At 53.0% G+C, this 22346-nt stretch overlaps 2 protein-coding genes across 13 annotated transcripts in view; one reads left to right on the top strand and one right to left on the bottom strand.

Annotated features, from left to right (window-relative positions):
- NR6A1 (nuclear receptor subfamily 6 group A member 1) overlaps positions 1–3683 on the bottom strand; it is a 258389-nt gene extending 254706 nt beyond the window's left edge. For all 9 annotated transcript variants that reach the window (XM_055271123.2, XM_055271126.2, XM_055271127.2 and 6 more), the window contains exon 1: positions 3391–3683. In XM_055271123.2, the coding sequence (XP_055127098.1) occupies positions 3391–3490 (100 nt within the window). In that variant the 5' untranslated portion in view covers positions 3491–3683. The remainder of the gene's footprint in view (positions 1–3390) is intronic.
- A 5875-nt stretch (positions 3684–9558) lies between these two features.
- The window catches only part of OLFML2A (olfactomedin like 2A), a 37446-nt gene continuing 24658 nt past the window's right edge, over positions 9559–22346 (top strand). For 3 of the 4 annotated variants that reach the window (XR_010119971.1, XM_055271117.2, XM_055271118.1), the window contains exons 1-2: positions 9559–9775; positions 21236–21499. Coding sequence is in view for 3 of the 4 variants with exons in the window: in XM_055271117.2 (XP_055127092.1) it covers positions 9686–9775; positions 21236–21499 (354 nt within the window). In the remaining variant the exon portion in view is untranslated. Of the gene's footprint in view, positions 9776–11092; positions 11393–21235; positions 21500–22346 lie in introns of those variants that run through there. The other variant, XM_055271119.2, reaches the window with a different exon arrangement.

The following is a 22346-nucleotide window of genomic DNA, read 5'->3' as shown; positions in this document are numbered from 1 at the left end:
ATCACAGACCTGAAAAGTTAAATCATCATGGGAAATATTTGCCAATTTATTTTCCAGCATAAACATTTGGACGGCATAGTTACAGCAGGAGAAAAAGGCATCATGCTATTTAGTGAACTTCTCCCCATTTCCTCTAAAGTGTAATTACATAAAATATGCTTTTAATTACTTACAATGGCTTACAACCTTCTTTGCCTTCCTTTGCTTTAAATATTTAAAAGTATATTCCCTCATTCTCTTAAAATGAACAAATGCAATATTCAGCATACACTTCCTCAAATCATTCATCTTCCTTTGAAATCCCAAAAGGGAGCAGTCCTCTATGACAACTAAATGAGTTCATGTTTGTTATGAAAACCTATAAGCAACAACTGAAAATAGCGCAGTCAGCACAGGGAATTCCTGGAAGGATGATGGTGCATCAAAAGGCTAGAAAGAAACTGTTCTGACAGAATAAAAACCATTCAAAGGACTGTAAATTCAGCATCAATGGTGTTTCCGGTAGAAAAACATTTCTAAAATGCCACCTCCAGTTTATTTCTTCATGACAGAGACCAAAAGACCCCCTATCTATATAGTTGTCTCTTGAAAATACTTCATATAAAATAGAAATCAGTCACTAGGATTAAAAATGAGAGATAATTCATTTCTTTGCTACTCAGAACAAGCAGTTACATATCTTTTTGGAGAAAAATATTAATTAGGAAGCAATAAAGAAAAAAATGTGCCCATTGTTCACAGGCAAACTTAAAAAAAAATTTTGGCAATTCTGTGAGAATGTTAACTTCATAAGTGCTAATGAACATAAATTGTAAAACATTGCACAATGCTAGCTTTTACACTGAAAAATATCTCACAACGGTCTAGCGTCTCGTGTATTTTAAGCCCATCAAGCTGCCAAAAGTTCCCACTGTATTTTCAGCAAAAAGAAAACATCTGTACCACTAACTTAGACTAATGTAAAGTATTAAAGCCACCTTAGTCTAAATGGATTGCTCGATAACATTCTTTCAAATGGTTCTGACCAACTGAGGAAATGAGACTATGAATGGGAAATCTGATTAAGAGTTAAAATTACCATTGAGTTCTTTAAAATGTACTAATGAATAATTAATAACAAATGCAGTTCTTAGGTTTCTCTTACAACACTATTATTCTCAAGTAGAATTGAAAGCAATATTGCAGTAAATATCGAATTGCAGTAAAATCCGTCATCTACACTATATGCACAGGTGGGTACAGGAAGTATTCACACATAGGAAGGCATCACAGAAATACACACGCTAATATGGGATATAAGATAGGTTGGGGCTTGGATTCAAACAAATCAGCATGGGAAATTTTAGATCAGGATTTACAACACTCACAAATTAATACCAAACCAAATCTCCACACAAACTAGCTTAAAAAGTCAAAGGCATTAAAGAAATCCTTTGTTCCTATGATACTGTCTCCTTCTACCCTAACTGGATTCCAGCTTCCCCCTTTGTGACACGGAATTTTATTGATCTCAAACATGTTCACATTCAGAAATTAGTTGCCAAAGACAGCCCACGGAACGGCCAGCCACCCAGCCATCATACATCATACACAAATTTAAAAAAAAAAAGCTCTGAAAACACCATTTTTAACATGTTAACTATTTTAACATCACTATTTTTAAGATCAGCAACATCAAGTGAAGTTAACCAAGCTCTCTTCTACACGGACTTTTCCCTTCTGTAAAAACACCAGATCTCCTGAACTAACAAAATGTTTGACTAGTTAATAAACGTATGAAGGCACGGATCCAACCCAAGATTTCCACCCTCTGTAGCTACTCACTCATTCAACAATTGAGCGCCTAACTGACCTATTTTCAGGTTACTTTCCTCACACCTGCCAGGTCACTGTCCTGACTGAGAAACCTCTTGGTGAAGCAGTTAATTTTTAGTGCCTCCTAACTGTCCCGGGTGTTTGCATTCAATTTGAATCTGTTACTTGTTAGACACTGTTCGGTCCTAGATCTTTCAGAGAATTGCGAGTTTATGGCGCAGCGAGGGGAGGAGGCACGGATCTCTTAGAGCCTCCCTTTATTCGGAAATGAGGAGATGTGAAAGGTGGAAAACAGGGCAAATAAATAAATAAATCGGGTTTGCCGCCGGAGCGTTTGCCGGCCGGTGCGAGCACCCTTTGTAATGCAGGCCTCCCGGGGCGATCGCCTGCGCTAATTGCTCCAGGGCGCTTTCCAAGTTCAAAAGTTCACCTTTTACGACCTCACAAAAGCTCCTAACACGTTACCAATAAAAACATTCCGCGGCAAACACCGAGGAGGAAAATATCAAACAGATACAAATAAAACACCCCGCAGGGGGAGGGAGCGAAGGGGAGGAGGGCGAGGAAGCCCCGAGGAGCCCGAGGACCCGGCCCGGGCGAGGGGGCGAGAGACGAGCGGTAGGAAGGGCCGGGCCAGGTGAGGGATTCTCAGCTCCCAGGCTCCCGGATCTGGACAAGAAAGAGGAGAACTGAGACTAAGTGGTGGGGATCGGGACCTGCCGGGCAAAAGCCGGGAGGAGGCAGGTGTCCGGGGCCCCGGGGCGGGCTGGAGCCCTCGGCCAGGGAAAGCCGTTGCCTGGCGGAGAGGGGGGCTGAGCAGGGGCGGAGAGCGGCCAGAGCGCGCGAGGCGTTGGGGAAGGTGAGGCTCAGGGGAAGCAAGAGGCGCGAAGGAGTCCGAAAAAGGAAACGACTGGGGGATGTCTAGCGAACGGGGGTTCGGCAAAGGTGGGGGGCTCGTAGTATTCAAGGGAGAACGCTCGAGGCTGCAGAGGAGGAAAACGCTCTAGAAAGCTGAGCGGTACAAGGGTGCTGTGGAGTCGGGTCAACAGGGCAAGAAGGGAGCGTCCTCGGTGGGAGGAGGAACCCCTGTACGGGAAAAAGAGAGGCTCTGCGTGAAGGGAACCCGAGTGAGGGGATGACCCCACTGACGGACCGCGGTGGGGGGACTTCCAAGCTGAGGGGCCCGGGGGGAGGGGAAGGTTCGGTGCTGGGAAGACAGGGGGAGGGGACCCGGGGGGAAGAGGGAGGATTGGTGCTGAGGGGACGGGGGGAGGGGAGGCCTGTGTAGAGGGGACGGGGGGAGGGGGAAATGAAGCTCGGTGCCCAGGGACCCGGGCAGGGGGAGGGTCCGCGCGGAAGGGAACGGGGACGAAGAAGGAGGATCCACCCTGAACGAAACGGGGGAGGAGAGGGAGGGTCCGCGCCGAGGGGGAACGGGGTAAAGGTCCACCCTAAGGGGCCGCGGGGCCGCTGCGGCTTCCCGGGGCGAGGGTCCGCAGAGAGGAGGGGGATCCCTGGCGGAGGCTCAGGAAGCCGGTTCCTGCCTGGCCCGGGCGTCGCAGGCCCCTCACCCACCGTTGCGCGGCGGCGGAGGGAGCGCGGCGGGCGGCTCCAGGAACCCTGCCGAGCCCCCGCCGCCTCCCCCTCCGCTAGGCGGCGGTTCGTCCCGCTCCATGCGGTGGTGCCTAGGGTCCGCGCCAGGTTTGCTGCTCCGCCATGACCGGCGCCCTAGTCGCTGTGGTCGTCGTCCGCCGAGGGGAGCAGGCTGTCAGGAGCCCGCGGGCTCCCGGCCGCGGCTCTCTCTGGGCCCCGAGCCGCCCGGCGCCGCACCGCTCCGCGCCCCGCCGCGCCGCGCCCCCTCAGCACTGGCCAGCTCCCTCCCTTGACGTCACACGCCGCTGCCGCGCAAGGCCCTGCGGGGCACGCTGGGAGTTGGAGTCCGCTCAGCGAGGCCGGCCACGCCGACCGCACCAACTGAAGGGGTGGAAGGAGGGATAAGAAGTCTTGAGAACGGAAAGCTAAAGTCTGTCAATATCAAGAACCATGACAAAGCGTTTGATGTCTATGTAGTAAACGGATACTTCCGGGCCTTTTCTTGATTGTGAATTATACCTGATCAAAGTTCCCTAAGAGTCCTCGTAACCCCCCACCCCAACAATGAGTCTTTCCGAGAAGGCGGATCGCGAGGCAGCCGGGTGAGCACGTGCAACGAAGCCCAGCCCTGTGGGTGGGGCCCTGGAGGCGGGGCTTGAAGGTACTCACGTGGGCCTCTCCCTGCCGCTGCGGGACAAATTGGACCGGAGATTAAAGGACCGGAGTTTAACGCGAGGTGACTGCGTTCGTATGCAAATAGAATCTATAAAACTCTTCTTTCCGGGGTAGTCTTTAAAGCCTTTTTACCTCCAGGTGGGCGGGAAAGACTAAAGTTTCCCCTCCTCCCCTTTCATTTTCCTCCTGCCCATAGAACAGATGGGCAAACTAAGCTCCGGGCCATTGGGGCTATTAAAGTCCTGGGTTCTTGACCCCAGGTGTCTTGAAACCTTCCGTTTAAGAGGGATCCCTTGCCCGGCCTTGTTTGCCTTCCCCTTTCCTCAGTTTCCCTATCTGTAAAAGTGGGTTGGAATAAGGACAGGGTCCAGTTGGAAGATCGCAAACCCCTGCCCCTCCCACCTCAGTTTCCCGAAGCTTTCCGGAAGCAAAATCTCGAATTTTGCAGCGGCTCCCGGCCGAATCCACCCGCTGCGGCCACCAGGTGGCGCGCCGCCACCGGTCACTAGGCCCGCCGGGGGGTGTCCGTCTTCGGCGACCCCATCGGGAAAGGATTTCGCTGTTGCCGCCAAGGGTCTAAGGCCTACCTGGCCCACTTGAAGAGAAAGAACGAGAACGTTGGTGCTTTGCCCGCTTCTTCTCTGCCGGATTATGCTGCAGCTTCCTCGGTGGCCGCTCGTTCGCCCTCTCCTGCCCCACCCGCCCCACCAATCCCTTGGCCCTTTTATGTCATTTTTGTCTAATATTAAGTCCTCGTCCTGGCATTCGCATCCCTGCTTGGCCTGACTCTTGCCCACATTTCGCACCACACCCCGTCCCTCACCTGCTACGAAAGTTGCAACGCTTCTCTGCACTTGCGGGCAACTGGACCTTACCAACCCTGGTGAAACTGTATTTCATACGTAATCTGGGAGACTTACATTAACGCTCTGCAGTCTAAACCTCATACCTGCTCTATGAGATAGCAACAATATTGTCCCTATCCAGCACTGATGAAGTCCACTAGAAGTGATGGGGATTCCAGCCCCATTCTGTCACACACCAGAACTTTAATCCTTGGCTCCTTCAAGCTGGAACGCGGCTGACTTCACCTGACCCACTCCCAAACTCCTGTTCATCTTTCAAGATCCTGTTCAAATGTTTCTTCAGTGGCATCTTCCTTAATACCTTCCACCGAGGGACAACTAGATCCCCTCTGCTAGGTAGCAGTGTTTCAGGAGCTAAACTCTGTGACTAAGAGAGGACAGCCTGCCATTCCCTCAGCTGTGGGTTCTAAAATATGTTGGGACCTTGCTGAGCGCGGTGGCTCATGCCTGTAATCCCCACACTTTGGGAGACTGAGGCGGGCAGATCACCTGAAGTCAGGAGTTCGAGACCAGCCTGACCAACATGGAGAAAACCCGTCTCTACTAAAAATACAAAATTAGCCAGGCGTGGTGGCGCATGCCAGTAATCCCAGCTACTCAGGAGGCTGGGGCAGGAGAATCGTTTGAACCCAGGAGGCGGAGATTGCAGTAAGCCAAGATGGCGCAATTGCACTCCAGCCTGGGCAACAAGAGCAAAACTCCGTCTCAAAAAGAAAAGAAAAGAAAAAAAAAGTCAGGACCATCTGGCCTTTCTCAGGAATCTACGTTTTCGTCACAGGTTCTGGTGGTAGTGAGTTCTCTGTCCCTGGAGATGCCATCAGAACCTAAGTGGCATTGCAGAAACGTGCAGCCCTGGAGTTTTGGTAGTTGATGAAGATTCTAAGTCAACCCTCTTTAGATGGGCAGAAGAGTTCAGCCAAATGCTCAGCCCCTGGAAACAATTCCTATAGTCCTTCAGACTACAGCTCTGTTGTCCCTTCCTTCCTTAAACCTTCCCACACCTCCCTGACTAGTCACATCCCTTTATTCTCGCTCATAACCCCAACTGCTGAGTACAGATCTGGCACATAGTAGGCTCTCAATAATTACTAACTGGGTGAAAGAATGGATAAAAATAGCTAACCTTAGGCTAGTGACTTCTGAGCCTCTATTTCTGTCTTCTAAGAGGGGATGGGTAATAATGATAGTTGCTACCTTGCAGGAATGCTATGAGAATTAAATGATGCTTGCAAAGCAATTAAAGGTCTGGCCTAATAAATGGAACCTCTTACTAATGTTATTTAAAGAGTGGTTCTAAATCTCAGATGCATGTCTTCTGAAAGTGCTTCTGGGAGGAGTCAAATACCACAAAACTGAGAAAAGCAAGGGAAATGACTGTGCTAGAGACCTCAGCCACTGTCCTAACCATAGAGAGCCCTATGAACTAAGCACTCACTATGAGTCCAGCACCTACTATGGGGCTTTTTATCTAATCTCTCTACATTTCTTCCAACAATCCTAAGAAATCAATACTTTCTCCCCCAGTTTAGAAATGTGGGGACAGGTTCAGAAAGATGAAAAAGACTCTGCTACCACCTGCAGGACTCAAGACAAAAGATCTGGAAAGGAATGTGTCTAAGGGCAAGGAGGGATCTTAGGGGGGCGTGGTTCTGAGGCCAGAGGCAGCAGACAGACGACAGACGGGACCAGACTGGGATACAGCTAAGAACGAGGCAGGCATGGCCAGACATGGTGGCTCACACCTGTAATCCTAGCACTTTGGGAGGCCGAGGCGGGTCAGATTGACTGAGCTCAATCGGGAGGATGACTAGAAGTGAGACTAGGTGGAGAGGAAGGCTTTCAGGTGGAAGGAACAGCATGTGCCAAGCTCCCAAGGCCAGATCAGGGCTTGGCCCATTTGAGGAGCTGGGAGAATCCGTGGTGAACAGAGCCCACTGAGAGAGAGAAGGGTAAAGAGGAGGCAGCCAGAGATGATCAGGTCATGTGGGGGAACAGCCAGCAGGGGGCAGAGTTCCTCTAGTGACGGCAGCCTTGCTCTTCCTTGTCCTACCTAGAGTCAGAGCCACGCTGCGTTCATCGAGAAAGGGCTGGGGTAGTGAATCCCCCCTGCCTGCTTCGATTTCTTTTAAGTACACTCTGTCCCGTTTTTGAATACATAGGACACACATATTACAAAATCCACAGGATGCAAACAAGTATTCAATGAAAGTTCTTACTCCCTGGATCTCTTTAGAACCACCATGCTGACTTTTTGCATTTTTTTTCAGATAGTTTATGTCCATAAGAACATACACAATATTTACTTTTTACACTAATCTAGCCCCGGTTTTGATGCCTCCCAGGGGATCTCTAGTTACAGAAGAAGCTTATTTGTGGACGGGTGTGGTGGCTCACGCCTGTAATCCCAGCACTTTGGAAGGCCGAGGCGGGCGGGTCACGAGGTCAGGAGTTTGAGACCAGCTTGGCCAACATAGTGAAACCTTGTCTCTACTAAAAATACAAAACATTAGCTGGGCGTGGTGGCAGGCACCTGTAGTCCCAGCTACTTGGGAAGCTGAGGCAGGAGAATCGCTTGAAGCCGGGAGGCAAACGTTGCAGTGAGCCGAGATTGCGCCACTGCACTCCAGCCCAGGCGACAGTGCGAGACTCCGTCTCAAGAAAAAAAAAAAAAGAAGAAGCAGCTTATTTGTACTCAGTGTGTGCTTCGCACAGGGTTCTTTAATTCAGCTGAGAGTTGTGGAGCACCGTACCTTGTGCCAGGTCAGTGGTTCTCAAACCCTAAACCCCCTGGAGCCCTGGAGGGTGTGTTAAAACACAGATTGCTGGGCTCCACGTCCAGAGTTTCTGATTTTGTGAGTCTGTAGTGGGGCCTGAGAATTTGCATTTCTTTTTCTTTTTTCTTTTTTTTTTTCTTTGAGAAGGTCTCGCTCTGTCACCCAGGCTGGAGTACAGTGTCACGATGTTGGCTCACTGCAGCCTCTGCCTCCTGGGTTCAAGTGATTTTTGTGCCTCAGCCTCCTGAGTAGCTGGGACTACAGGCACGTGCCACCACGCCGTTTTTTGGTTTTGTTTGTTTGTTTGTTTTTGAGACGGAGTCTCACTCTGTTGCCCAGGCTGGAGTGCAGTGGTGCAATCTCGGCTCGCTGCAACCTCTGCCTCCCGGGTTCACAAGCGATTCTCCTGCCCCAGCCTCCCGAGTAGCTGGGATTACAGGCATGCACCACCACGCCAGCCTAATTTTTGTATTTTTAGTAGAGGCGAGTTTTCACCATGTTGCCCAGGCTGGGAGAGTTTGCATTTTTAACAAGTTATCCGATGATGCGGAGGCTGAGACCAAGGACCACACTTTGAGAACCACTGAGTTCGATGTTCATGGGGAGAAACTAAGAATGTGCCCTAGGAAGTCATGCTCCAACACAAGGAAACATACACACCAACAAGAAAGACAGTCCCATTGAGCAATAAATTCTATGAAGAAAATGAGACCAAGCATGGTGGCTCACACTTGTAATCCCAACACTTTGAGAGACTGGGGTGGCTGGATTGCTTGAGCCCGGGAGTTTGAGACCAGCCTGGGCAACACAGGAGACCCCATCCCTAAAATAAATACAAAAATTAGCCAGCATGGTGGCACATGCCTGTAGTCCAAGTTACTCAGAAGGCTGAGGGAGGAGGATAGCTTGAGCTGGAGAGTTGAGGCTACAGTGAGCTGTATTCGCAACACAGCACTCCAGCCTGGGTGACAGAGGAAGACCCAGTCAAAAAAAAAAAAAAAAAGGAAATGCTGGGTGCAGTGACTCATGCCTGTAATCTCAACACTTTCGGAGGCCAAGGTGGGAGGATTGTTTGAGCCCAGGAGTTCGAGACAAGTCTAGGCAACAGAGTGAGACCCCGTCTCTGCCAAAATAAAAAAACTTTAAATTAGCCAGGTGTGGTGGTGCACACCTGTAGTTACAGCTACTCAGGAGGCTGAGGTGGGAGGATCACTTGAGCTGGGAAGGTCGAGGCTGTAGTGAGCTGCGATCGCGCCACTGCACTATGGCCTGGGCAACAGAGTGAGACCCTACCTAAAAAAAAAATTAAAATTAAAAAAATTTTAAAGCGGGAAGCTACTGGAGTTTGTGAGCCGACAGGAGGGATTCCAGAGGGAAGGAGAAATGAAAGACGGAAGACAAGTTGGGGTTGCTGAGCCTTGGGAAGGCTTACAGCAGTCAGGTCCCTGTCCAGAAGTGGGTGGCATCGGAGAGCCCAAGGGCTCACGTGCCCTGGGAACATCTGTCTCTCATGCGAACTTTACAAACACTCCAAAAGGAAAGCACGAGTCCCCCATCTTACAGATGAGGAAACTGAGGCACACAGAGGTGAAGGGACACGCCCAAGGTCCCACAGCTCACAGGACAGGACCTGAGTCCGTGCGAGGAGCCCACGCGCCTCGCCCTGGCCCCATTGCTCCTGCCGGCTGCGATCGAGACCCACCCTGGCGCGCGGGCAGGGATGCCCTTGGGAGAACCGCCCGACGACGGGGAGGCCCCGCGAACGGCGGGCGGAGCGGGGCGGGGTGCCCCCTCCGCCCTAGCTCCGCCCCTGGCGGCGCTGGAAGAGGCGCGGGGCGGGCAGCAGGGTGCAGGCGCGGGGCGCGGGGCAGGCAGAGCGGGCGAAGGCGCGGAGCTCGCAGTGCAGCCCGCGCTTCCCAGCGTCCGTGCCCGGCCGCCTGTGCCTACCGTGCCGGTGGCGCCATGGCCGCTGCCGCCCTCCCGCCTCGGCCGCTGCTCCTTCTGCCGCTAGTGCTGCTGCTGAGCGGCCGCTCCGCGCGCGCCGACAGTAAGGTACGCGCGCCCCTCGGACCTGCGCGACTCAGCGGGTAGCGGGGCGCGAGGGGGCGCTATGGCGGGGGTGCGGCCCGGGAGGGAGCCCGGGGCCAGGGCGGAGGAGCCGGGAGCCGAGAGACCGAACCTGGGACTTCTCAGCACTGAAGCCGCAGGGGCAGGGGCCCCGAGAGAGGAGCGCGTGGAGGAAGAAGCGCTGGAGATGTAGGGATGCTAGGGACCCGGGGCCTGAGGAAGGGGCGCTGGGACCGGGTCCGATTCCCGGAGGGGCCGGGGGATTCCCCGGAGTGCTGGCCAGACTCGGGGTTCGTAGGGGAAGCTCCTGGCAACTGTTACCCAGCGACTCCCAGGCTTGCAGCAAGCCCTGGGCTATGGCTTTCACGGACCGCTAGGGACTGGGGGGTCCTCTCTACCCCATGAACGCAGCCGCGCTGGCCACTTGCCTGGCCTCTGATGTTCTTGCCAGGGACCGGGTGGGTGCACCCCCTGGAGGACTGGGTAGCTCCAGAAGTGGTCTGAGCTGTTCTCTGCTGTGGCTAAGAGGATCTGCTCTTGTGTCAAGCCGACCTGGGTTCAGTCGCATATCCGCTTCTCAGCCGGTGCCATCGCCCACCTGAGCCTCCGTCTATTCACCTGTAGATACAGGAAGAATCATGGGACCCACTTCCTGCAGTTGATGGTCTCTAGATGCGGTGTGGTCATGCCTGTAAAGTACTTAGCACTAGACCGGGCGCGGTGGCTCACGCCTGTAATCCCAGCACTTTGAGAGGCCGAGACGGGCGGATCACAAGGTCAGGAGATTGAGACCATCCTGGCTAACACAGTGAAACCCCGTCTCTACTAAAAATACAAAAAAAGTAGCCGGGCGTGGTGGTGGGTGCCTGTAGTCCCAGCTACTCCGGAGGCTGAGGCAGGAGAATGGCGTGAACCCGGGAGGCGGAGCTTGCAGTGAGCCGAGATCGTGCCACTGCACTCCAGCCTGGGCAACAAAGCGAGACTCCGTCTCAAAAAAAAAATACTTAGCACCAGAGCACTTGGGGTGTTCTGGAAAAGACTCCGTGATGGCCAGGTTCAGTGGCTCACACCTGTAATCCTAGCACTTTGGGAGGCCAAGGCAGGTGGATCGCTTGAGGCCAAGAGTTCTGGACCAGCCTAGCCAATATGGTGAAACCCCATCTCTACTAAAAATACAAAAATTAGCTGGGCGCAGTGGCACAAGACCAGTCTAGGCCAACAGAGTGAGACCCCGTCTCTACAAAAAAAAAAAAATTAGCCAGGTGTGGTGGTGCACACCTGTAATCCCAGCTACTCGGGAGGCTGAAGCAGGAGAATCGCTTGAACCCAGCAGGCGGAGGTTGCAGTCAGTGGAGATTGCGCCATTGCACTCCAACCTGGGGAACAGAGCAAGATTCTGTCTTAAAAAAAACAAAAAAAACAAAACAAAACAAAAAAAAACGGACAGACCTTGGGGAGAGTGAGGAGCAGGACCAGAGCCCTGGTCACAGAGCGTAAGGGCAAAAGAGTGACTTCCAGTACCTCTCCAGCCTCTTTCCTGGTAGAATGTGAGTGTCCTGCCTGCTCACGGACAGATAAAAGACAGAAGACACTAGCCACACGGTGAGTATATGAGCAGTGGGCACTGGCCAACCCTCAGCCTGATTCAGCTCAGGGCATGAAAGCACCCACGTACAATGCTGCTCATGTACTCCAGAGACAAGGAGAGAATGAGTATTTTTTCTAATTTACAGGTGGGGAAATGAGGGTGTTTACAGAGGCAGCTGGCTTGTACATTTAAAACCCTAGGTTCTGGCCTTCCTCTGCTATTCTTCTGCTGTGTGACCTTGGGCAAATCACTGCCTGTCTCTGGGCTTCAGTTTCTTCATCTGAGAAACATCTCCCCAACCTTCCTTCCATATGGGGCCCTCTGAGATTCCCTGATCTGGCTCAGGTATGAGGACAAGTGAGTAGAAAATCCTAGATAACCTGATCAGTGCCTTGTCACCACTGGGATCTCTGTCTGGGAGGGATATTTGGTGTTGGGCATCCTCTGTGCAGAGAGCTGTAGAGCTTGTGGGGGAGAGCTCACATTCTAAACAAAGCAGAGACAAAGAAAACCCAACACCCTGTTTGTGTAGTGAGTCAGCCAAACACTTGCTAGGTTGTGTGTGTGGGGGGGGGTGGGGGGTGTTTAGCTGTCCCAGAACAAGCTGGGGCTGGTGGGGTGGAGAGGCACAACCTACAGCTTGCAGGATGAACAGCTGGGGGACTCAGCACCGCCCTACCCCAGACACCTCTCACCCCCAAACCACTTCAGCCAGCTGGGAAAAATAAAAATCAAGTGATGGGTGAATTTGCTCTGCATTCCTTAGCTCAGCCAGACTCCTGCTGGCTCTGCAGAGAGAGCTGTTTTCATTATCACCCGATCCCTCCCCCCGCCCCCACCCCCATCACAAACCCCCCCTTCCTCTCTAAGCCCATTCCGTTTTCCCTGGAGTGGAGGATGAGCCCTTCGGAGGGCCAGTCTGGGACTTGAAGTCAATGTAGGACCCTAAAGGGTTAAGTTGGCCCCTCCTTAGGCCTCCTGTTCCTGGGAGCTCTAGTCTCCCCTCTGGTCCAGCACATTCAGGGGTCCAGGGCAGCTCACCCCCAGGACTCTGTTGGTCTCCTTGGCCAGCTCCTTGCTCAACGTGTTTTCATTTCATGTTTATAACTAGGTCTGTCCTAAACTGGATTTTGAGTTTCCATCTAAGGAAGTGCTTTGTCGGGGCTGGGAGGAGGAGGGGGACCCCACAGCTTCCCTGGTATTTCTGAAGGGCTGCCCAGCACAGAGGTTGGAATGGACAGGTAACCACATGACACCCAAGCATGGCACCGCAGGCCTCTGGGGAGCTGCTTCTTGCTGTGCGTTCTTGGAATGTGGCTGAGAATTTTCCATCTCTACCTCAGTTTCCCCATCTGTGAAAGGGCTGTCGGTGCCTCACTCCCTCCAGCATCAAGGGGTGGGAAGGGGGTCTTTGGTCAGCCTGCTGATCAGGGGCCCAAGGACAGAGGGATGCCCAAAGGCCTGTGGGAGCCCAGCCAGGGGAGCAGGAGGGGCTAGAGCAGGCAGGCGGTGGTGTCCGGGGCTGGATCAGATGTTCCAGGCCAGGCCAGTCCCGGGGGTTTAGGTGTTGCTTCGCCTCCGCTCCGGGAGTTTCCGCCTGTGGGTGTAATTGGAAACAGGCTCTCCAGCAGGCGGGGGCCACATAGCGATGGAGTCCTCCTTCGACACCTCAAGACTGAGGCCAGGTCAAGCCCTGCTGGGTGTCTCTGCAAGGAGGGTCTTATCCCAACACTCCCTTTGGCTGGGGCATTTGGGGCAGAGCCTTGAGGAGCATCGTATGTGCCAAGCCATGTCCCCAGCACTTACATGCAGAATCTTACACATCCCTTGTGCCAACACTCTGAGGCTTCAGTGGCCCTTCCCCATTTTATGGTCTTGAACACTGAGGCTCAAAAGAGTCTGATTGAGGTTCTTCAAAACTCCTAAACAGAGGGAGCCTGAGTAGTTGGAGCCCTGGAGCCTCTAGGAAGCATCCAGATAGGCTGGGGAGCCAGAAAGCGTCTGAACCATCGGGTTGGAGTAGGACCCAGCCATCTGCAGCTCCCAGGTACACCCCCAGGCAATTCTGAGGCATGGCCCCCAGTTGAGAACTCGTGGAGGGAGTAGGAATCCATGGAGGTTTGTGGAGCAAGAGTAAAGTAGATTACCAAGGAGGAGCTTTTGGGAGATTCATCAAACACAGGAAGCTGCTGTGTTGTCCAGGCAGCAGTTAATGTGGCCTGAACTAGGGCTATGGCTGTGGCGTGGAGAGCAGGGGACAGAGGTCGGAGATATTTAGGATGAAGGATCAGAAGAACACGATGACTGACAGATTATCCAGGATAAGAGGGAGGCTCAGAGATCCAGGCTGGGCAGGAGGGTAAGTGGACATGGGTCTGGGAGAAGAGGCTGGGTCCAGCTTGAATGGATTGAGTTTGGGGTACCTCTGGGCATCCAGGGGGAGGTGCCCAACTGGCACTGTGCTCTCGGGAGGTCTTTGTCTCATGGTGAGGCGGGGCTGGCCATGAGGGAAAAGGGCAGACCCAACTTCAAGATGACACAAGTTGGCCAGGCGTGGTGGCTCACACCTGTAATCCTGGCACTTTGGGAGGCCGAGGTGGGCAGATCACCTGAGGTCAGGAGTTTGAGACCAGCCTGGCCAACATGGTGAAACGCCGTCTCTACTAAAAATACAAAAATTAGCCGAGCATGGTGGCACACACCTGTAATCCTGGCTACTCAGGAGGCTGAAGCAAGAGAATCACTTGAACCTGGGAGGCAGAGGTTGCAGTGAGCCAAGATCGCACCATTGCACTCCAGCCTGGGCAACAGAGCAAGAATCCAGCAAAAAAAAAAAAGACACAAGTTGAGTCTATTCAGTTGCTGGAACATTTCACAGCTTGAATGCCCTCTCCTCCACTCTAGCTAGACTCATCCATCTCTCTGCAGAAAAATCTCGAATACACCTTCATCTCACTGTGGAATTTCCTTGCAAATAGCTGAGTACCTTTTTAAGCACAAACCACTCCTAGTTCTGGGGGCTTTGGCATCAGTGTGTGCTAAGCAAGGCTGCAGGGAGAGTTGCAGGGCCAAGGCAGGGACTTTCCTGCTTGGCACAACTCCAGACTTCGTGCCAAGGGCAGGGTAGGCTGGGCCTAGTAGGAGCCCCAGGTTCTATGCCCCCCAGGGCCCAGCCCAGGGCCCCCTCTCTACAGACCCATCTGTCCCAGCCCAGTTGCTCAGGGAGAAGCCCCTGCCTGGTGACTGTGGGTGGCCATGAGAGGGGCAACATGTAAACCAAGTTTTGGAGTCAGGCCATGCTGTGTGACCCTGGGCAAGCCCCTAGTCTTCTCTGATGCTCAGCTTTCTCCTCTCTGAGGTGGGGTTATGGTGAGAGCACAGAGAGGTAGAAAATAATGAGCAAATGGCAGGGAGAGTTATCAGCAGTGATTTTGATAGCAGGTACCCCTTAGAGAGCAGCTCTTCTGTGCCAGGTTCGATGCCGAGGCCCTGCATGCATTGATTGCTCAGACTCACCATGAGCTTATGACAAAGGGACTGTGATTCTCCCCATTTTACAGAGGAGGAAGCTGAGGCTCAGAGGGGTCAAGGCCAAGCAGGGAGGAGGTATGGGAACTGGGACTTAAGCCCAGGTCTGGCTCTTCCCCCTGGCGCTCTGCTACCCTCCAGCCAAGCACAGGATGTAGCAGTCACAGGAAGGGGGACCCTGCCTGGGTGCCTGGCAGCTGGCACTGGGAGCAGAGGCCTTATTCCAATTCCTGACCCATGTCAGGGCCTTGGCCGCCCCCATCAGGAGGTAGCACCTCATCTGAGAAGGGAAGGAATGTCACGGTCCGATGTGGAGGCAGCTGCTGGTGCAGGTGGGTGCTGGGAGTATGGGTGAGTCCCCAGGAGGAGGCTTCCCTGGCCTGGCCACACAGAACACACCCACATCTACCCGCTAGGCTCTTGACCCCATCTGCGGGAGTGGGTGGAGTGGCAAGGGATTCCAGCAGAGCTGGGAAGGGGACCCAGGAGTCTTGAAGGACAGGCAGAGTTAGGGTGCTAACTCTGAGGAATGTACAGGACCCTGAGCCAGACTGTTGGTGTTCACAGGCAGAGAAGAATTGGCCCAGAGTACACTTCACCCACCGAGAGCCCAGGACACACCCATAGCCACCCTCCTCCCCACGCTCCCCACCTCTCACTTTCCCCTGCCCCTCCACAGGCTGCAGAAAAAGCAGTGGGGGCAGGCACGGTAGCTCACGCCTGTAATCCCTGCTTTTTGGGAGGCCAAGGTGGGAGAATCACTTGAGCCCAGGAGTTTGAGACCAGCCTGGCCAACATGGTGAAACCCCATCTCTACAAAAAATACAAAAATTAGCTGGACATGGTGGCACATGCCTGTAGTCCCAGTTACTTGGGAGGCTGAGGTGGGAGGATCGCCTGATCCCAGGAGGTCAAGGTGTGATGAGGCCACTCCACTCCAGCCTGGGTAACAGAGCAAGACCCAGTCTCAAAATAATATTAATGATAATAATAAGAAGAAGAAGAATAGTTCACACTTAAGATGCACTCAATATGTGCTAGGCCTTGTTCTTTACTTGTATTAACTCACTTAATCCTCACAACAACCTCATGACGTGAAAGCCCATGTTACAGATGAAACAGAGGCACAGAAATATTAAGTTGCCTACAATCTTATTGAGGCTCCAGATGCCATGCTCTTAACCTTGTGCTCTAGCATGTCTGCAAAATGCAGGCTCATTTACCCAACAGATAATTACAGAGCTCCTACTGCAGGCCAGGCAAGCACTGTTATGAAGACATAGGAGGAAACTAGACAAAGGTCCTGCCTCTAATGGTACCTATGGTGTGGGGGAGACAGAATATACACAAAATCAGATCTCATATTTTAGGTAGTAATAGGTGCAGTAAAGAAAACCAAGCCACTAGATGAAGGGATAGAGAGTAACAGGAGGTGAGCAGTCAGGGAAGGCTTCTCAGAGGAGGTAACATGTGAGCAGAGAATTAAGTGATACAAGGAAGTAAGCCACGGAAATATTGGGGGATAGGAGTTTCTGGGGAGGGTATGGCAGATGCAAAAGCTGTGAGGCTGGAGTGGAAAGAGCCATTGAAAGGGAAGGGCAATAAGGAGCGGTTCAAGGGAGAGTATCAACTCACATGGGCCTTGAAGGCCGTGGTAAGGGCTTTGAAGGTCACAACACCTCCCCAACACACAGAGGTAGTTTTTTTTTTTTTTCTTTTTTTTTTGTCTGAGACAGACAGAGTCTTGCTCTGTTGCCCAGGCTGGAGTGAAGTGGCACGATCTTGGCTCACTGCAATCTCTGCCTCCCGGGTTCAAGCGATTCTCCTGCCTCAGCCTCCCGAGTAGCTGAGATTACAGGCGCCCACCACCACACCTGGCTAATTTTTGTATTTTTAGTAGAGACAGGGTTTCACCATGTTGGCCAGGCTGGCCTCGAACTCTTGACCTTGGGTGATCCACCCGCCTCGGCCTCCCAGAGTGCTGGGATTACAGGCGTGAGCCACCGTGCCCGGCCAGAGATATTATTTAAAAGTGTAATGTATGTGAAACCTGGTATATAAGTGATCAATAAAAGGTCTCCATAATTTTTATTATCATAGTAAAACAAAATAACAAAAATTATCATTTTTAAGTATACACTTCAGTGGCATTTGGTACATTCACAATATCATGCAACCATCACCACTATCTATTAATAGTTCCAGAACATCTTCGTCATCCCAAAAGGAAACCCCATACCAATTAAGCAGCCACTCCCCATTTCCGTCTCTCTCTAACTCCTGGAAGCCACTAATCTGTTTGCTGTCTCTATGGACTTGCCTCTCCTGAATACAGCATTTCATATTAATGGAGCCATATCATACGTGGCCTTTTGTGTCTGGCTTCTCTCAACATAATATTTCAATATTTATCCATGTTGTAGCATGAATCAGTACTGCATTTTACTTTTTTTTTTGTGATGGAGTCTCACTCTGTTGCCCAGGCTGGAGTGCAGTGGCCTGATCATGGCTCACTGCAGGCTTGACCTCCCAGGCTCAAGTGATCCTCCCACCTCAGCCTCCCTAGTAGCTGGGACTACAGGCATGCGCCACCATGCCCACCTAATTTTTGTATTTTTATTTTTTTTATTTATTTTTTTTTAATTTTTTTTATTAATTTTTTTTGCACACATAAACAATAAACATTTTCTAAAAATACATACAAACAAAAAGATGCATATCAAACATATTAGGAAGGTTGCACATGGGAAGTCGGGGAATAAAAATGGGGGGTGGAAGTTAAAATAAATGAGAGAGGGACTTTATATGGATTAGTGATAATAACTCAATCCTCTATTTGACAAAGAAGAGGGAGAAGGAAGAGGAAGAAAAAGAAAGTGGGATAAAGGATCAGAAAGGGAGGAAAATAGAAAAAATTAGAGTATGACTCCAGGGTAGACCTGTTTTGTTGTCACTGAGTTGGTTGGTTGGTTTGTCTGCTGTATTTTTCATGCTTCGCCAAGTTGGCCAGACTGGTCTCGAACTCCTAGCCCGAAGTGATCAACCCGCCTCGCCCCCCAGAGTGCCGGGACCACAGGCGTGAGCCACCACGTCCAGCCCCCACATTGCCCCTGGCCTCCGTGGTAGACCTCCCAGACGGGGCGGCCAGGCAGAGATGCTCCTCACTTCTTCCCAGACGATAGGTGGCCGGGCAGAGGCGCTCCTCACTTCTTCCCGGACGGGGTGGCCGGGCAGAGGCGCTCCTCACTTCCCAGACGATGGGTGGCCGGGCAGAGGCGCTCCTCACTTCTTCCCGGACGGGGCGGCCGGGCAGAGGCGCTCCTCACTTCCCAGACGGGGCGGCCGGGCAGAGGCGCTCCTCACTTCCCTGACGGTGGGTGGTCGGGCAGAGGCTCTCCTCACCTCCCAGACGATAGGTGGCCGGGCAGAGGCGATCCTCACTTCCCAGACGGGGCGGCCGGGCAGAGGCGCTCCTCACTTCCCAGACGATGGGTAGCCGGGCAGAGGCGCTCCTCACTTCCCAGACGATGGGTGGCCGGGCAGAGGCGCTCCTCACTTCCCAGACGATGGGTGGCCGGGCAGAGGCGCTCCTCACTTCCCAGACGGGGTGGCCGGGCAGAGGCGCTCCTCACCTCCCAGACGGGGTGGCCGGGCAGAGGCGCTCCTCACCTCCCAGACGGTGGGTGGCCGGGCAGAGGCGCTCCTCACCTCCCAGACGGTGGGTGGCCGGGCAGAGGCGCTCCTCACCTCCCAGACGGTGGGTGGTCGGGCAGAGGCGCTCCTCACTTCCCAGACGGTGGGTGGTCGGGCAGAGGCGCTCCTCACCTCCCAGACGGTGGGTGGCCGCGCAGAGGCGCTCCTCACCTCCGAGACGGGGTGGCCGGGCAGAGACGCTCCTCACTTCCCAGACGATGGGTGGCTGGGCAGAGGCGCTCCTCACTTCCCAGACGGGGCGGCCGGGCAGAGGTGCTCCTCATTTCCCAGACGATGGGTGGCCGGGCAGAGGCGCTCCTCACTTTCCAGACAATGGGTGGCCGGGCAGAGGCGCTCCCCACCTCCCAGACGGGGCGGCGGCCGGGCAGGGGCTGCAATCCCAGCACCCTGGTAGGCCAAAGCAGGCGGCTGGGAGGCGGAGGCTGCCGCGAGGCCAGACCACGCCACCGCACTCCAGCCCGGGTAGCACCGAGCACCGGGTGAGCGAGACTCCGTCTGCAGTCCCAGTACCTCGGGAGGCTGAGGCGGGCAGAGCACTCGGTGTCAGGAGCTGGCGACCAGCGTGGCCAAGATGGCGAACGCGTGCCTGCAGCCAAAGGAGAAAAAGCAGGCAGCGGTGGCGCGTGCCGGTCTGCGGCGCAGGCAGCAGGGAGCCAAGTAGATTGCAGCCTGGGCCACAGAGGGACAGAAAGAAAGGAAAGGAAGGAAGGAAGGAAGGAAGGAAGGAAGGAAGGAAGGAAGGAAGGAAGGAAGGAAGGAAGAGGAGAAGGAAGGAAGGTTGGAAGGTTGGTTGTATTTTTAATAGAGACAGGTTTTCACCATGTTGGCCAGGCTGGTCTCAAACTCCCGACCTCAGGTGATCCGCCCGCCTCAGCCTCCCAAAGTGCTGGTATTACAGGCGTGAGCCACTGTGCCCAGCCCTACATTCCTTTTTATGGCTGAATATTTCTCTATTCAGTTGATGGACATTTGGGTTGTTTCTACCTTGTGGCTACTGTGAATAATGCTGCCATGGACATTCACTTCCAAGTCTTTCTTTGGATACCCATTTTCTTTCTTTTTTTTTTTGAGATGGAGTCTCGCTCTGTCACCCAGGCTGGAGTGCAGTGGCGCGATCTTGGCTCACTGCAAGCTCTGCCTCCCGGGTTCACGCCATTCTCCCACCTCAGCCTCCTGAGTAGCTGGGACCATAGGCACCCGCCATCACGCCCGGCTAATTTTTTGTATTTTGTTTAGTAGAGACGGGGTTTCACTGTGTTAGCCAGGATGGTCTCGATCTCCTGACCTCGTGATCTGCCCGCCTCGGTCTCCCAAAGTGCTGGGATTACGGGCGTGAGCCACCACGCCCGGCCTTTGGATACCCATTTTCAATTCTCTTGGGTATATACCCAGGAGTAGGATTACTGGATCTTATGGGAATTTTATGTTTAACTTATTGAGGAATCACCAAACTTTTTCACAGCGCCATTAATATTGAAATTGTCGAGCCAGGTGAGGTGGCACATACTGTAATCCCAGAACTTTGAGAGGCTGAGGCAGAAGGATCACCTGTGGCCAGGAGTTCAAGACCAGCCTGGGCAACATAGTGAGATCCTATCTCTACAGATAATTTAAAAATTAGCCGAGCATGGTGTCATGCACCTATAATCTCAGCTACTTGGGAAGCTGATACAGGAGGATTGCTTGAGCCCAGGAGTTTGAGGTTACAGTGAACTGTGATCCCACCACTGCATTCCAACCTGGGCCAAACGGCAAGACCCTTTCTCTACAAAAAAACAAAACAAAACAAAAAGTCTGGGCACGGTGGCTCATGCCTGTAATCCTAGCACTTTGGGAGATGGAAGAGGGAGGGTCACTTGAGCCCAGGAATTCGAGACTAGCCTGGGCAACACGGCAAAACCCCATCTTTACAAAATATACAAAAATTATCTGGGCATGGTGGCGCATGCCTGTAGTCCCAGCTACTAGGGAGGTTGAGGTGGGAGGATCGCTCGAGCCTGGGAGGTCAAGCCTGCAGTGAGCCATGATCAGGCCACTGCACTCCAGCCTGGGCAACAGAGAGAGAGCCTGTCTTTAAAAATACATGCACAGGCCGGGTGTGGTGGCTCACGCCTGTAATCCCAGCACTTTGGGAGGCGGAGGCGGGCAGATCACAAGGTTAGGAGATCGAGACCATCCTGGCTAACATGGTGAAACCCCATCTCTATTAACAAATACAAAAAATTAGCTGGGTGTGGTGGCGGGCGCCTGTAGTCCCAGCTACTCAGGAGGCTGAGGCAGGAGAATGGCGTGAACCCAGGAGGTGGAGCTTGCAGTGAGCAGAGATCGTGCCACTGCACTCCAGCCTGGGCAACAGAGCAAGACTCCGTCTCAAAAAAAAAAAAAAAATACACACACAGAGACATAGACACACACACACACACACACACACACACACACATAGAGTTATTATTATTAAAAGGCCTTCACCACCTCTAATTGCACCCCCCCCACCTGCCAAACACTCTCATCCCAAGGCTGGCTGGCCAGCTGGCTTCTGCCATCTCTCCCTTCCTCCCTGCCGTAGCACTGACTAGCAGCAACTCACTGGAGCCCCTCTTGCCCCCCCACAACAGGTGTTTGGGGACCTGGACCAGGTGAGGATGACCTCGGAGGGCTCCGACTGCCGTTGCAAGTGCATCATGCGGCCGCTGAGCAAGGACGCGTGCAGCCGAGTGCGCAGTGGGCGGGCGCGCGTGGAGGACTTCTACACGGTGGAGACCGTGAGCTCGGGCACTGACTGCCGCTGCTCCTGCACCGCGCCTCCCTCCTCTCTCAACCCCTGTGAGAACGAGTGGAAGATGGAGAAACTCAAAAAGCAGGCGCCTGAGCTCCTCAAGGTAGACTTGGTGGGGTGATGGAGGGAGTAAGGGCCTATCATGAGCTGGAGACTGCTGTCCTGCCAGTGGAAATTCCACACACTCTGTGAGGCGAGTGCTGTTACTGCCCCATTTCACAGATGAGAAAACTGAGGCTCCCTGAGGGGGAGTCACTTCTTGCCAGGAAGTGACAAAGGCAGGATTCTTCTGCTAGTTTATCACCTATTCCAGTGTCTTGTATTTTACCCAAACCAATTCAACCGTTGGCACCTAGCTATACTTTACACTTTGTGGCAGTGGATTGTTTTTATTTTATTTTATTTTACTTATTTATTTCTTGAAACGGAGTCTCGCTCTGTCACCCAGGCTGGAGTGCAGTGGCACGCTCTCGGCTTGCTGCAACCTCCGTCCCTGGGTTCAAGCGATTCTCCTGCCTCAGCCTCCTGAGTGGCTGGGATTACAGACGTGCACCACCACACCCAGCTAACTTTTGTATTTTTAGTAGAGACAGGGTTTCACCATGTTTCCCAGTCTTTAACTCCTGACGTCAAGTGAACTGCCTGCCTCGGCCTTCCCAAAGTGCTGGGATCAGAAGCATGAGCCACCGTGCCCGGCATTCTCTGAGTTCTTAAACCATACCGTGAAATATAGGATCATTTCCTCATTTTAGAGGTGAGAAAACCAAGGTTGACAGAACTTAAGTAACTTGCCCAACCTCACATAATGATGGGCAGCCTCCAATCTATGCCATATTTTTGTGCGAATTAGAAACCTTCGGCCAGGCATGGTGGCTCATGCCTGTATTCCCAGCACTTCGGGAGGCTGAGGCTGGAGGATCACCTGAGGTGAGGAGTTTGAGACCAGCCTG

Source organism: Symphalangus syndactylus, chromosome 3, assembly GCF_028878055.3.
Source record: "Symphalangus syndactylus isolate Jambi chromosome 3, NHGRI_mSymSyn1-v2.1_pri, whole genome shotgun sequence".
Lineage (NCBI taxonomy): Eukaryota > Metazoa > Chordata > Mammalia > Primates > Hylobatidae > Symphalangus > Symphalangus syndactylus.
This window is presented reverse-complemented; position numbering and strand designations above follow the sequence as displayed.